General features: G+C 39.0%; 1 protein-coding gene across 3 annotated transcripts; it reads right to left on the bottom strand.

Moving 5' to 3' along the window:
* Positions 1–1,271: 1,271 nt before the first annotated feature.
* Positions 1,272–16,593, bottom strand: LOC140227581 (isoaspartyl peptidase/L-asparaginase-like). Of its 3 annotated transcripts, none has more exons than XM_072308013.1 (7): positions 16,568–16,593; positions 12,012–12,229; positions 10,229–10,371; positions 7,142–7,299; positions 5,228–5,358; positions 4,632–4,742; positions 1,272–2,844 (listed from the first exon to the last, which is right to left on the bottom strand). In XM_072308013.1, the coding sequence occupies exons 2-7, from the start codon at positions 12,214–12,216 to the stop codon at positions 2,639–2,641; spliced, it is 954 nt and encodes a 317-aa protein (XP_072164114.1). In that variant the 5' UTR covers positions 12,217–12,229; positions 16,568–16,593; the 3' UTR covers positions 1,272–2,638. The 3 variants fall into 3 exon arrangements, with proteins under 3 accessions (XP_072164114.1, XP_072164108.1, XP_072164100.1); XM_072308007.1 differs by lacking the exon at positions 16,568–16,593 and adding an exon at positions 15,005–15,198 and having other exon boundaries at positions 12,012–12,246; XM_072307999.1 differs by lacking the exon at positions 16,568–16,593 and adding an exon at positions 15,005–15,198.
* Positions 16,594–17,166: the final 573 nt, after the last annotated feature.

Genomic DNA, 17,166 nt, shown 5'->3' with positions numbered 1-17,166 from the left:
TAACATTTATTCACTTCCAATTGAGATAATACAAAATATACCAATTCTCTTTGGAATTACTGTACAAACAAGAGACCCACGGGTCTAGCGCTCACCGGAGTATCGCAAGTTCACCTTTCACGCGCAGTCACTAATCTGAATTATTCACAGCTCTACTAAAATTTGACCAGGCATTCTCAAGTAGATGATGAAAATGTACGATAAGGGCCCAAATTTTTTTAACATTCCTTAATTTGGGGGGATTGGGGGCCCCCTGGGGCCCTCTGGGTGGGGCATGGTGCCCATTTTGATAAATTGAGATCCTGACCCCCTAGGAATGCTACCTGCCAAGTTTGACGAAAATCCATCATGAGGTTTTCAGGAAGAAGATGAAAATGTACAATTCAGGCCCCCATTTGGACCTTCCCAACCCCCCCCCCCCCCCTGCCCCCAAGAGGGGCACCCCTGGATTTGCTATGAACAAACTTGAAACTACAGTCATTAATGTACTCACTCATAGTATTATCTTAGCTCTATAACTTCTGATTCTAGAGAAGATTTTTAAAGATTCCTTCATTATGGGGGGTTTGGGCCCCCTGGGGGCCCCCTGGGTGGGGCATGGTGCCCATTTTATCAAATTGAGTTCCTAACCCCCTAGGGATGCTACCTGCCAAGTTTGATGAAAATCGGTCTCGGGGTTTTCAAGAAGAAGATGAAAATGTAAAAAGTTTACGCACGACGGACGACGGACGATGCACGACGGACGCCGGACGAAGGGCGATCGCAATAGCTCACTTGAGCCTTTGGCTCAGGTGAGCTAAAAAGGGAATAATTCTTTTTTTAAGATAACTGAAATAATTATACATTTCCATGTTTCAATATGACAAATAAAATGGCAATAGTATTGCAATGACTGAAAAAAAAAATGGAAGTATATTGTATCTACATAAAACTCATCACCCTAACCTCACTACCCTTCCTAACAATATACTACTTTACTATACACTACTCCCCCCCCCCCCCCACACACACACACACATAAACACACACTGCATGACACAGAAAATGAGAAGTTCTTTCTCTTTAAGAGGGCATACAATGTACCTCACAATGCTATCTGCTCTGGTTGAAGCCACATAATCACTGTGGTCATTATTTTTCACTGCATCATCAATTGAACGCGTCAGAAACAAGTTAATGCTTTATTTGATAAGTTTTGAAACCTACAACAAACTTGTGAAGATGAAGAACAAAGACAAAGATGAAGAAAATACAAGATTGAAATGGGAGTGTGACCAGAAAAGAAAATATTTAATCTTATCAATTCATTTTTTACATACCAAAATATGGAAGTCATCAGATATCAGTATACATGTATGATGTACTTCCTTCTTTATGCAAATTGTGTTCAAATATTACTTGCACCATGGTAGGTCCATGCCTGCACAGACAATCTATTAAGTATGCCATTATATCATCTGGAAAGAAAGTATAGTTTACCTTGAAGTAGTCATGAATAATCCTGACTAAGAAGGAAAAAACAAAAAAAAAACAAAAAAAAAAACAAAAAACTCTTTTCTTTTCCACAGAGGAAACAGAAATGTAAAGAATCTTTCATACAATATAACTATCCTTTTTTGACCAATGTGAACCTTTTAAAACTAACGTATAAGCTTTGTGGCACATATTATCAATAACTGCTATACATCTATGAATCATCACAGAAAGTATGATATCCACTTCATTGCTAAAGAATATTTTGTTGTATTTCAAAGTCCAAAAATATATACATACATTCTGTTTACACCTTGGTACAAACATTCAGTTCAACTGATCCCAGTGCTTTACAAACTGTTATTACCACTTTGAAATACACATTGTATGCAAAAATGTTTCCTTTGGTAGACTAAGAATAGCACAAAATACTATGGTATATGAAATACTGATACTCTCGGGTAAGAATGAATCACCTGAAAAATCATTCTATTTTAAAGAATAATTATGACAATATTTTACTTTTTTTGCAGCATGATTATCAGAAACTAAAATCTGCACTTTAAAAGAAAATGTTTCTCTAAGTGAGTCTAATTGTGTGCCTCTATTTTTTGTTGTTGTTTTTTCATGTGACTGTCTCATCACCCTCTAAAATTGGTACTGGCAATCGTTTTAGTGCCACTAAACGACCCAGTGACATATATCACTGAGATTAATCAAGATGGTAGACAGAGATTTAGGGGTATTTGCGAGGCAATGTGTCAAATGAAGTATAATGAATGACTACCAAAATCCACTGTGTATTCAACAGCCTTGACATACCAGTTTGTATACAGTTCACAAAACGCATAAGAAAAGATGGCAATTATGACGAGCAATATTTCATTAGATTAAAGAGACTACTACACAAATTTTCGAAGAGAAACACTCCAATCACAAGTCCCCTAGTAATGTGTAGTGGAAACAATCAAGTAAAATACAAGTAATTCACAGATTATTTGTTGAACCAGCATGCTGCATCTTGGGAAGCACTAATTAAGGCAAGCAAATACTAGAAGCAGCAATAAGTGGATAAACTATGTCACAGTTCAACCATCACTATCACCTGGAAGGAAAGGGAAGCAATGACAAGCTCTTTCTTTACTCATGACACTTTTTTCTAAAGCTACACTGATCCTCCATCAAAACATTCTCCCCGTGAGATTCCATAGGACAGGGAACCCTTCTGTATCTGGGCCCATATCAATCCCTCTGTTGAGAACACTGGGGCCGTCTGACCATCGGCCCCCAGAACAATGACACCACAGCCAAAGGATGTTCGACGCTTTTGGTACTCGAGAGCTTTCTGCGCTGCTTCCCTGCAGGATAAGCCTGGATGTGGAGAGAACATAGATGAAATATTATTTCAATTCTCCAACACACTCTTATGAACCTAAATACAGTCAAACCTGTCTATAGCGGCCACCCAAGGGATACGGAAAAAGTGGCCATTATAGACAGGTGGCCGCTATAGACAGGTAATCCAACTTTGTGTGCATTGCCTACATGTACATGTATCATCGTTGTATATACATGTACATTTATGTGTGTACGTATGCACACGTGTGTATCATGCATAGAACAATGCCGGTGTTTATGAAATTGTTGCACAGTACACTGGATGTAGCATGTGCACAGTCATGAATTAGTGCATTATTGTGACTGAATAAGTGATGAATGCAACGGTGGCGATCACTGAATGTTGCCCAGAAATGACTGGCACAGCTGAAAAGCAGAAAAACACCCTGAATTATCAGCTCGGCTACGGCTCCATCGGGTTTTTGGCCGCTATAGACAGGTTAAAATCTACCGCGGGAAACAAAATTTGTGGCCGCTGGCCGCGTTAGACAGGTGGCCGCTATACACAGGGTCTTTAACATGGCTTTTCTCTCGGGGGGATTTTTCAGTGGCCGCTATAGACAGGTGGCCGCTATAGAGAGGTGGCCGCTAAGGCAGGTTTGACTGTATATGAATACAAGCAATTGACAGTTACTTTCTACTACTAATGAAGTGCCCTGATACAATAAACTGCATATCTACTTCCCTGCACCTCAATTTCTGGCACCTTTCCTGAGACTTGCAATGAGACATTTTGCAAATTAACAAAAATAAAAAAATAAAAGATCAACATCACATTCTTATGAATATAGTCCATTTCCTGTGGCAAAGGACAAACTTAGCCTGATCCAATTTGTACAGAAAAAACGTATTTCCCCACCTCCCTGCTGTCACATTCACATTCTCATTCTCATGGGTTTAACTTGGTAGTTTCCAAGATCTGTTGGATTGTGAAATAAGCTTTAATAACCCACAGTATAAAGAGAATGGTCATACGTGCCACTGCGCTGCAGACAGGCATCTTACTTTGCATTTTGATTTTTAACTTTGATTTTCTTTAATGTTGCCTTGTTTTGCCCTCCCCAAAAGCCATTCAGTCCATACACCATGCCATAAAATGTAATTTCTACAAAAAACTGTCAGTGTAAAAGTACATTTGAGCAGCAGGTAATCTAAAAAAATCAGAGCATGTATTTTTTTTCCCCTTTCTCATATAAACTTGATCAATGTCGAGGCATATGTATCACAAATACAACTTTTTTTCATTATTTGAATGTTTTAAGATTTCAATTCTGAAGATAAATTCTTAAAATCTTATCTGTGGATTGAATGAATTTTAATCTTATTACCACCTTATTTGTAATGGTCATGTACATACCAAGTTGTGGTGTGAGTGGTGCTACTCTGTGTATTCTGATTTCGTTATGTCAAAATTGCATTGGGGGGGGGGGGGGGCTTCCCATTTCTGTTTTTGCTAAATTGTAAAAGAATATCACATAATTATAATGTTTACCTCCTGCTTAAATTTGTATATTATGGGCTTGCATTCAATATTGGTGTGGTATGTAGACGACTGTGGGATGAACTCAAGAATGATGAAGTCGGGCTCAGTAGATGCAAGATCAATATTCAATAAAATAAACTATTAAATAAAGTTATCTCATTTGTTTGTGGTAATGATAGCATTTTGCTTTGGGAGTTTGGAGAGTAATGTCCTGTCACTGCGGAAAGAGTTCATGTGGAAGAAGATGAGAGTTTCATCATATCATCATTTCACTAACCTTGTTCCATGTAGAGGACGATACGACCTGCCATGACTGCCCTCATGATGGCCTCACCTATGCCCGTTGTGCTCACGCCCCCAACAGCACTATCACAGTATGCCCCCGATCCTGTAAATCAGAAAACAATAGACAGATATGATGAATATTGAGTCACTTTCATTTTATCTCCTTTCATCTGGCATGAGGAGTGGTTGTGGATTAGTGGAAAAGACCACAGACAACCAATCTTGAGGTCCCAGGTTCAAGTCTTTTGGCAGCAGTGGCCGAGTCCTACAGAAAAGCACTACATCCTCATTTCATTGTTTTTAAGAAGGAACAAAAAGCTGTCAATTCTACCTGGTTGCATGCCTAAAGGTATTCACTGCGTATTGACTACACTTGGTAATCATATTAGACATATCATAATTCAGTATGATTCAATCTCATTTTGAACTAAAGCACTTTGACTGTTGTGCACAAGCAACCAGGATGCCTCTGATGCTCATGCAGTTATTTTTGTCTACAGAAGTTCGAAAGGACAAATTCATACTGCTTGCATATGAACATCTACAGGACATATATAATGAAATCAAACATAGACATATACCACTTACCAATGAGGGGAGAATCTCCTACGCGACCAACTCTCTTCCCTGTTATCCCACCTGTAGATGTAGCTGCAGCGATGCTTCCACTCTTGTCCATGGCCACTGCACCTACAGTGCCAAGTAAATCAGTGTGTCTCCTTAGGAAAGGAAAAAAAGAAAAGAAAAACAAAACAACAAAGCATAAAACAGATGAGGTATCAAATCAAATCAAATCCGAGTATTGCTATGAGTATTCAGCCGCAGCTAAATATGGGCTACCAGCAATCTTCTCAGATGGAAGAATGAAACAAACAAATGATCACTGGGCAAGAAATCCAGAGCAAATGAACTGTATGCCTTCTACTGCTGCAATATCATTGCAATAGTTTATGATGCACTACTATTACATTTACTCAGTGTTTACTGGGACAAACATATAATTAAAGAAGGGTAATTGCATGTTACACAGCCTTTTCAACACTGAGTTTAACTCTTACCACTGAATGAAGGAGGACTTTTCTCTCATGTCTTGCTACTGAAACACTTGTAAATTTGGGGTAATTTTACTAGAAAATGTCATGTTATCAAAATCAAAACAAAAATAGAAGATCATCTATTTTGTGGAGGGAAATGTCCCTTTCTTCTTGAAGGAGAATGGAAAAAAAATTGTATATAGTTTATGTTGGATTCCAATAATGTTTTATAACACACTAGACTGTCTAAATTTTTACTGCATCTGCAATCAATCTGAAAAAAAAAAAAAAATCTATCCATTACAAAACATGGGCAAAATAAGCACCAAATCCAACTGTGACAAGTTTCTTAATTATTCCTCTTTGGTTTTGTTTACATCCACTGTTTAAAATTTTGACCACATCTTGCAAATGATATAGAAAGTGTATGTCAGATAAACCAAGTCAGATGTAGCAAGGCCTCCGTGATGTAACAACGATCAAAAGGAGTCAAAAACGACCTGAGCCTTCAATTCTAGTAGAATCTTTGTCAGAGGCAATATGCCAAACATGCAAGGAAGGCAATCACATGGATTACACACAAGAAGCACAGTCTGAGGAAGGCTACGGACACAGAACAATGAAAACAAAATGGGTGGGTTAGGAGTCAAAGGCAGGGAGAAAAGCAGGTAATGAAGGGGGATTGTAGCAAGGAGGTGAACAGACAAAGGCAGAGGTGGGCCAGTGATGATCCCAAGGATCATAGGGGGCAAACTTTGAAGGATAAAGACAAATAGGGAGGCAACATCAAACAAGATAAGGAACAACAGAAGGATAAAGATTAGGAAGAGAGCGAAATAGCAACAACAAGAGTAAGGGGGGGGTGGAAACAAGCAGCAAGCCCTATTAAATCTGGTATACAAAGATGTGGAGAAAAAATGAAAATGACAGCCAACCAACAAATGCAGAGTACACAACATATCAACATATAAATATATAAATATATATATAAAAAGCGATTCATACTATGTAGGAGTGGATTGATATAAAAGTAAAAATCAATATGTGTGTATATATATATAGAGAGAGAGAGATAGATAGATACACAGAAAATATATAATGTGCAGGGCAAGGAATGAAGTAAGGCAAGGGTTTTACTCATGATCTATATGAATCAATTGTGTGTCATGGAAAAATCATGGGACTTTACAATATCTTGAATGCTAAACAGCTAACCATCTCATCTACAAGCAGAATATAGTATCACAACAGTACCGAAATAATTTGAACAACTACATATGTACATCACTCTTTGAGATAAAATAGGCCTATTCATCTGACATTTGACAAAGTTCACATCCATATCGTAAAGTTTTATTGGTATATGATGACGATTTTGTTTGAAGAACAATACAACTTCTGTCTAAATGAACTCAAGCCAAGACTCAGTTGTATGATCTTGTGGCTGTAATCATTAAAGCATACTCACTTCTCCTGTAGAATCTCAGACAAATATGCTGTGTCCTGGATTTCTTGTAAGCGCTCTTTCTTCTCCTTGGTCATTAGACTTGAAGGATCCACCCGCGAGATGTTGTGCTCATCAATGAAGGATTCCAGGCCTTGGCCAATCAGAAAATCATGTTCTGTCTGTTGAGAGCCAACATGCGAGTGAAATTCAAACGAATGGGATATGAAATGTACAGTAGCAAAGTAGTTAAAATTTGAAAGTTGTAAAGGATGATTCATATCAAATTCTGAAAAATATTTATCGATACGACGCATTACGGTAATTATGGGATTTTACAAATCAAAGTGCATCTGTGGGGTGAAAGAAATATATAATTTATGCATATAAAGCCATAAAGAGTTTTTTTTTTTTTTTTTAATAATGTTACCTGCATAACTTGTCATATCACTGCATCATGACCCTGACAGAAGGATCATGTTTAATAGATTGAACAGAGTGACAAACAACATGAAGCCATTAATGATGCATAGCAGACTATTACCAATTGGAAAAAAAAAAACAAAACATATTTTTGTGGAGTACCTGGAAATCATGTGACTGCACTATAGATATCAGTGTATGTGTCTGATTAGCACCAGTTAATTCAGTTCTCTGGTTAAGTATGCTGGTGAACAAAAATTAGCCCGGACAGTTTGCAGTGACTACAGATCAACTCAGACACAACCTTTATTGCTCCAGAGTCAACAAGTGAACATGCATCTATGCTATGATGGACAAATCGACAGGAAAGATGTGGTAACTTGGGAATCAAGATAACATCTCTATGAGCATCACTGTGTGACTGATTCAAACTGTCTTTGCTTTCTCTGTCTATACTTTGTAACAAGGCTCATGGTAACTTGTGATCCACTGAACTGTGGTTTAATGGTGTGAGCTCTCTGTTGATTGTGCAATCAAGGGACACAGTGTGTATGGTAATTGAGCAAGCCGATTACAATCTAGCCAAAACAAGTGAGAGAGTAATTCTTCATGATGTAACTATGCATTACAATGATTTAATAATCATCTTCAAAGGCATCTTAATCACCTATTACTGTCAGTGAAAGGGGACATCCGGAAGATTTTCATACTTTTACATTTAAGCGACTATAAATACCGATAAGTTATAATAAGTACAGAGTTTCAAATTTATAGTGGCTGGGATGTGGAACAATGTTTTCAAAATTTATAACAAAATTACAATGAACAAGGATGATGACATGGTAGCCTCACCGTAAGAATGCATGAGTTGGGGCTCAAGGAAGCAGTCAACAGAAGGCATGCATAGATTCTACACAGGTGAACTTGTTAAGCAAGCGGTATTGTAATGGAATTACACCAAGCACTACATTTCTGAAATATGTGAGGCTCCTATGTCATCAACACTGTTCAGTGTAATTTGTTCATGATTTTCAGATCATTGGTTTCTCTGCTCAAGGGCCACAATAAATTCCAGAAGTCTATACAGGGAGCTGTTGATTTATGCACTACATGATGTCAAAATTATGAAAATCGTCTGGAATGTCCCTTTAAATGTCTGGATTGTGTGTCAAGTCAAGCTAGAGGGTACAGGTCTACAGAGTTCTACCTACTGGTATATCTATTTATGTCACTTGACCATAGTCAGAGAGCACATCAAGCAGTGCGCAAGAACTCTCCAGGAACCGATGTGTGACTCGGCCTTCCAGGCCTCTACAGTATAGGCGGGGGCGGAGTGACGTCACTTCCGCATAGCGACGAACTTGCTGCCCTTAGTGCGATGAAAACAATAGCCGTCAAACGAGCGTGCAACAGAGCATGCAATGCCGTCATACAATACGCGAATTGCAATATATGGGACCGTTCATTAGCACACATAAACGGAGTTTACGTGGATATCTACAGTGGAGCTGTCAGTTCACGCTGTGTTACTACTGTCGCGTTTAATGCTGTTCATTTCACTTTTATTTACCGCTGAATCTAGTTCATTGTTTCAGTTAAAATATGCTTTCATAGATTATAAGATGTCTTTCGATTACTGTGATAAACTTTCATGGGAAGCAAAGGAGAGATACGAGACTAAACTGTCCTCCATCGGCCTTGCAGTTTGTCCTTACCGGGTACCTAACTATACACAGCCCAGTCGCCGCTGTACATACGTATTCGCGTAGCGTATTAACAGCGTCTGGTCGGGCTACCGTGTACCCGCAGACTCGTGGATCAATGACCCTACTTCGTGGCCAGACATTCAGTTCGCCGATGTGTACATGTACCTAACGAGTACACCTGGTTAGTAGTCGGTTATCATTTACTTCCAGTAATTTGATTTGAATTCAGAGCATATCGTCCTTGACTTCACTGGACTCCAGTGGGATCCGTCTTCATTCTCCCGGCTGATAGCAGCTAACCACCGGTTCCTTCTTTCTGGACTGCGATCACGTTTTGGAAGTTCAAAGAAAGATCGTTTTTTGTCCAACATTAGACTATGATTATGGCAGCCAAACACAACACAACTTCGAGGCATTGTGAGGATGTGAAACAAACGATGAAATGATGTACGAATCTGCAGTAAAAATGTCAGAAAGCTGTGCAAAAATAACCGATAATAGCACACTAGCGTATAGCGTTCATTCAGTGCAGTGCATTATGCATGTACCGTGCGTGTATTATGCATGCGATACATTGCTGAGCGCTGCACTAAGGTACGGTCGCTACGCATTTGTTTTCATCGGCCGGGTCGGTTACTAGGGCTCCATGTTGAAAATGCCCGGATGTCCGCCCCCGCCTATAGAAATATAATTTGATATACAACCCAACATGCTCTAAATCACCTTCGGCACTCTTATGTCCAAATATCTTAGGACAATTTCCATTTTTCTATGCATAGCTTTGTCTGTGACCACGGTTTGACCACATCCCTACTTTGACAGTCTTGGTGGAGAGCAAAGAGTGCCATTAAGACACTGAACATAAATATGGCAAGTGCTTGTCGCAGATTTCCTGCACTGCTCATTCCCTTTCAGATAGCAGAACACGAATTCACAAATTACAAAACATAGGTTTACAGAGGCTTTCAGGTGTCATTCTCACCTTCTCCATGATACACCTGGCCAACTTGATGGGATTCTTGACGTCTCTCACACCAGCTAATGCTCCTGACTTTAGGGAATTCCCGTCCATGATGATTGCATCCATCTCTATCTCTCCAGCAGCATTGAGTTTGGAACCGCATCCTGTCAACAGCCAGTATTAAGATTCACCCACAGTAAGATAGCAAAAGGAAGTTGTTTGGGAGATTTGGAAAAACTTTACTATTAGAGTTGCCCAAAACTTACGGAACCTTTAAACAAATCTTCTCTAGAATTAGAAGTTATAGAGCTAATATCATACTATACTAGCATGTATACTTCCTTGTTTTTGCACATTTCATGGCTCCACAGCACCCCCTCCCCCCCCCCCCCCCCCCAAAAAAAAAAAAAAATGTAATTCAACTGGAATATATCTGCTTCTCATGCTATCTTTTCATCTGCCATGCGAAGATGGCAATCAGCTCACATTTGGTGAACTCAATTGATCTTGACCACAACATGAAAAGTGACTTTTAACCCTCTATGCAAAAAGAAAGTGCTGCTTAGAGGGATGGTATAGTTTTGGTTGAGGTAAGAATACAGATTTTAGCTTTTAATGAGATAATTAGAAACCATTTATGAAATATGTGACAGTGCACCTCAAAACGAACATAAAGTCGCACACACTGATTTTGCGCGAGGACTAAAAATAAGTGAAATGGGTCAACCTAGCCGAACTTGACTTTTTCATATTTTCTGAAAGAGCGGGTCTTCTTTTACATTATGCTAAAATTTGGTATCATAAAACGGGCAGGAAAGTGTGTTTTTTAGCAGTTTATCTCCAACATTTTTGGTAGTGTGATAGGTGTGTCTTTAGAATCCCTTTTTCATTTCTGAAAAACCTTGTCCACTCTCTTCACTTTCAACTCTAATAACTTTTGAAAGGATAGTGCTACTGCTTTGAAAGTTGCCATTAATTATGGACAGAGTGTGTTAATGAGGCATGCTTAATTTCAGTTTAATCTGATAACCTCTCATTGTTGTTACTCTGGTGGTTTACTTCCTGTTTTTTGTCCCATTCATCGCACAGCCAGCACGGTTTGGTATTACATTAAGCGCTTGAATAGACACTGTACTTCAGAGCCTCTTTTCTCAGTTCACGCTTTTCCTGAGTTTGTGCTTTTCCAGTATTTAGATAGGTTAGGAGAGTCCATTTGATTCGAGTTATATATCATTTTAAAGCTTAAAGTCTGCTCTTTCAGAGTATGGTCTTAACTAAAAATTCATGTCTGGCGACTTTTTGTTTGTTTTGAGGTGCAGGGTCACATATTATAGAGCATACACTCCTAAGAGGAATTAAATATTTACTTGATGAAAATCAGTTTGAAATGGCCGAGATATCCCCCAAACGTAAAGCAAAGTTGGCAAAAAAAAAGGTGGTCCCACCTCTTATAATTGTATGCTCTTTTATAAGTTATATTGAAAGTGGTCTCTTATTCTTTTTCATATTATACATTTTTATTTCATATTTTTTCAGACAAATTTGCTCTCAGCCATTCAGACTTAGCTTATGACAGTTTGTCAGAAAAAATACCTGACAAAGCAATTAATGAAATGTCTCTCCCCCCCCCCCCCCCATCATTCAATTCATTTTAATTGTCCCATAACACACACAAATAATAATGCAGGAAATTCAATTCAATGTGGGATTTTTACATAATGCCATACAATGCAATAAAATGATGGTGCTTAAAAAAAAAAACAAACATATTGCATTCATGCATGCATTTCAATTTCAGTCTAACCTGCATTAAACAATGGGTTGTCCTCCAAGACGCACACAGCCCTCTCCACAGAATCCACTGCTGTCCCACCACCCATCAACACCTTGTACCCCTCTCTGGCAGCCTCCTGGATACCAGAGTGGTACCTCTCGCATCCTCCGGCAGGTGTTGTTAAAGCGCCACCATGCACTATTATCGCTGGTTCGTGGGTCCCAGTCGATGACATTCTCAGTTTTTATCTAAGATGACAAATGGACTGCAAAAATTAAAAAGTTACATTTCATAATACTGCTGACAGTTTGATGAAGTTGAACATGTAAATTTCAATAACTTCCATTAATCATTTCCATCACCAAATCTTGCACATCTCTCTGAGATTCCATTAGCAAAACAGACTCCTCAATGCTGAGATACATGTACCTTAGGGCTTGAATAACATTAATAGCTTTGCTGGCAAGCATGGTATAGATGAGAGCAAGATACTTTAGAGGATACAACTACCGGTACTTTGTGTGTTGGGGGGCGGGGGAAGGGGAGGATCATTCCATAACAATGATCACACATTAAATTCTATTGAAAGAGTTGCTCTAACACGATAATGGTGGCTTTCCTTGTTTAGAATTAGTAGTACCAATTTGTAGCCAACCAATCCTTCTACCTATGAGTATATTACTCCAAAACAACTTGTCACTTGATCTTAAAGGGACTGTATAGTACTGGTTGAGGTGGGGATTCATGTTTTGAACATTCCTAAGTGAGATGAGAAACCTCTTTTGAAATATGAAAGAGCACGTAATTTTAAGAAGAATTCAATGTTTATTTGATGAAAATTGGTTTTCAAATGGCTGAGATATCCAAAAAAGTGATAATAATAAAAGGCGACAGGCCACGCCTTTTTTAGGATCTCTTTGTTTTACCTTGTTTTTGGATATCTCTGCCATTTCAAAACCGATTTTCATCAAATAAACTTTTGATACCCCTAATAGAATTGCATGCTCTTTGACATCTCATAGAGTGGTTTCTGAATATCTCGCAAAACGTTAAAAGCTAAATCCTCACCTCGACCAGAACTGTACACACCCTTTAATTAATTTAATTAATTTAATTAATTGCTTTACGAAATCCAGCCCCCCCCCCCTGCCCCGATTCTAGGAGCTTTTTTTTTTCCCATTATCTAATCTAATCAATCTAATCTAGGCCTATTCATTACAATATAAAAGTAATTTTTATCATGACTTTTTTCTTTTCTTTAACCGGCAATTGTGACTGGGCAATAGTACTTGGTTGGCATTCACGCTACAATTATTTAAATCAAGAATAGATCATCCCGGCTCTTGATGTAACTATTTGAACCTTGAAGTACAAGTACTTAAAGGACAAGTCCACCTTCATATACATAAGGATTGAGAGAATGCAGCAATATTAGTAGAACACATCAGTGAAAATTTGAGGAAAATTGGACAATCCGTTCAAAAGTTAGGAATAATTTAAGTATCTGCGCAGTCACTGCTGGAAGAGAAGACTACTATATGTACAGTGTATGATGTCATATGCGTACAACTATATAAGGAAAATAAAAAGAGAATTTCACAAAACTTTACTTTATGAATAAAGTGCACAGTTCTTCAACTTGCTATACTGACGCATGTTAATATTATTCCCCCTGCCTTCTGAAAGAGAGAAGTCGAGTGTTCTTTTGTTATGGGAGAAAAATGGAAATATGTTGAATTTTCTTTATTCTTTCTTTATATTGTTGTACTCACGTGACATCACCAGCTATAAAATAGTAGTCTTTTCATCCAGCCGTGACTGAGCAGAAACTTCAAAAATTCATAACTTTTTAACGGATCGTTCCAATTAATTTTGCTCAAACTCTCGCTGATGTGTTCTACTAGTATTGCTGCATTCACTCAACCCACATGTCTATAAAGGTGAACTTGTCCTTTAAGTACGGTAATCCCTGTTGCAACTTTTCACAGGGAAGCTATACTACTTACTGTAATTGTCTACTGGGATGGTACACAATAACATCAAAGGCCAACAGATGCAGACAGATATTGATAGGGGACAGCAAGTTATTTACAGATAAAGCTTTAAAACTTTCTCAGACACAATAACATGGACACAATTACACACAGGCACGGACGCACACGCACACACAAACACCCAGTTAGCTCTTGATCCCGGTTTTCGGTCACCATCCTCTCTCGCAACGCAAACTTGTGTGTCTCGAAGGAAAGAATGGACAGCGGCGGAGCATCTCGGCTGACCGACCGGGATGGGCACCGCTTCACGGGGCCGGATACGGATCGGTGGCTACATATCACTCGCTTCTTCTTCTTCATATGTACCGTACTGTCCAACACCACTAGTAGGGGCCAACCGGACAGGGGGTGTGCTGGTGTTAAATTGCGTGGAGAGAGAAGTGTGGGGTCTAGTTGCTTTGCTCCTGGATGTATTGTAGGGTTGCTGCTTTAAAAGAGTCCTTTTTTGTGATGTTAGAAACTGTTGATGGGAGCCGAGAGTGAGTTCTAGATGATTTCCGGAGAACCCTTCGGACCGGACGCAGGGCTTTTCGAACTGGGATGGATCTAGGCGACCCGCAAGCGCTTTGCGGAATGTGGTAATGCGTCCTACTCTGCATCAATGTTTCAGCAGCTCCCAGCCCAGCTCACACTTCATTTTTGTAACACTACTGTCACTAGTACTGTGTCTTGAGTACCGGTGATCACCTCTAACAAAACATGCTGCTATGTTCTGCACTGCTTCCAGTCTGTCTATCAGAGTCTGAGTGTGGGGGTCCCAGACTGTAGAACAGTAATCTAGTATTAGTAATAGAGGTCTAACAATTAAGAGTCTTATAGTCCTATGTCGTATCTTTAATTCTATTGTTACAATCATGAAGGTTTCGCCTTAGAAATCCTACAACCTGACAACTCTGTTAGCTTTAGCACATGAACACAATTACACACAGGCACGCAATATCCATCGAGTTAACATGATGGGAAACTAACCCTACTGAGTCGTGAGTTGCCTTTGAATGTCAAAAGCTTTTTTGTTCAGCCTGTCCCTTTTCCTCTGAAGATAACGGCGGTAGGAGGAATTCACTTTATACCCAATGATGAATCCTGCCATAAAGCTAAAAGTCACAGCAATGGCCAGAGCACGGCTCCTGACAAACGCCATACTACAGATGTCACCGCACGGCTGTCACCCGAAGGGCCGGGGATGAGTGGTCGTGTTATGATCGTGTTTGAAAAGAGGAAACTCGCCACACAGCGCATTGTAGTATTTGTACGCCGCCCACAGAGGTAGATACGCATTGGTAGACAGGCAGATAAAATACGGTCATACAAAATCAATCTAGTTTACTAGTAATCAACCTGTTCATGATCTCACTGTGCTGTGGCTATGAATTGTGTTGATATTTACATGGCCATGGGTGGGTCGCGAAACTTTTTTTTTTTCCTTTTTCGGGGGGGGGGGGGGGGGGTGGGGGGGAGTGGTGTGCTGCAGGACCGAGGACGGAGTCAAGGTCACGTACCCCGCCCACATGGACTGGAAGTATCTAAGGACGGAACCCTTGGAAATTCATGGGTGTTGTGATTTTTTTTAATTTCCTTTTCTTTTTGTCTTTTTGACCAGCAGCCCCCATCAGCCATTGTTTTTAGATGACCCGACCGCCGCAGATCTGCATATCACTTTATCTTACAGTATATTTGACACATTAAGTTCACTTAGGCCTATGTTCTTTCTGTACAATTTTAACGTTTAAAAAAAAAAAAGGAAGGAAAGAACCTAGTGGGTCTAGCTCTCGCATTATTGTGCACAAAAATGTGATCAACCATGGAGGGCACAATCTGCTCCCTGTATGATTTCCACATTTTTGATCCACCGATTGCTCTGAAAATTGGCACAGCAAAGTTAATGTAAAACAAGATATATACTCTATATACAAAATGATAGGCATCATCAAAGTTTCAATAGGAAACCAAACAGGGAGCACTTTGTCGAAGTACAAAGAAAACAAAAAGAATCACATGAAATCGTAATCAGTTAGCTAGTTTTAAGACATAGTATACGTTGGACAGTTGAGGCGAAAATGCAACTACTTTTTTTCCCGTTTATCTTTATCTATAGATTATAAAGACACATTTGAACCTCATATTGACTTTTTCAGAGCATTTACAGGTCCAAATCTTACAAGAAAACGGTGCTTATAAACCACATAAAAATCAAGAAAAATGACAAGATGGCACTATAGCTAATTCAATGATAATTGAATATTTCGTTTAATATTCTTTTATGTTATGAATATTTGAATGCATTGGGTTTTTTTTTTATTTGTATGTTTTATTGATTTTCATGATTACAAACAATACAAATTACACAATGATTATGAACATAAGGAACAAAAATATAATTAACAATAAAACAAGTAACAATTAAACAAATCATTGTGGTAGTTCCTAGTATAACATCTTGCAGGTTCTACCCTAACAAATACAGTCTATGTTAAATCTTTGCTGGATTTTACAAATCAAATTTCCATTTCTTAAAGTGAAGATGGAGTTTACCTCGTTTCTTAGCCACATGATAGGGCCTTCTCTTTTCTTTCTTATGTGGTAAATGGAAATATGCGGTCTGTTATTGTTGCGTCAATGCGTTGATGCGCGTTGTGTCCATGCCAATGGCGCAGTGTGCGTGTGGTTGGCATGGGCCCAACGCAACTTTTATTTTCATGAGATAAGATGACGCAGATTTAATTGATTCTTGACTTGGACTTTGACTTGTGAGACAAATGGACGTGGACATAGTCTCTGCGAGCTTTTTGATGTCGAATAATCAAAAGTTCGACTATATTTGTTATTCTGTATAGAGTCTAGACGCATTACGACATGTAGCTGAGGATATTAAATGCGGATGATACGGAGTTTATGTATCGGCAGACTGAGACTGTTGATTTCTTCAATAAATTCTATGCAACGTCAACTGGAGACTGTCAGTGTCATCATTAACCCGGCTTACAACAAATGGTGTCAGGAGTGGGATGATGACAGCCTGACGGAGTGATCCACTTCATCCAGTTGAAGAACCCTGATCGACGAATAACAGCCTCGAGTATGACGGAATAATGGTCCACGTTTTGCTCCGAGGAGACCTGCTGTTTTGACTA

Source organism: Diadema setosum, chromosome 1, assembly GCF_964275005.1.
Source record: "Diadema setosum chromosome 1, eeDiaSeto1, whole genome shotgun sequence".
Lineage (NCBI taxonomy): Eukaryota > Metazoa > Echinodermata > Echinoidea > Diadematoida > Diadematidae > Diadema > Diadema setosum.
Note: the sequence above shows the minus strand (reverse complement) of the source record. Positions and strands in the feature narration are given on the sequence as shown.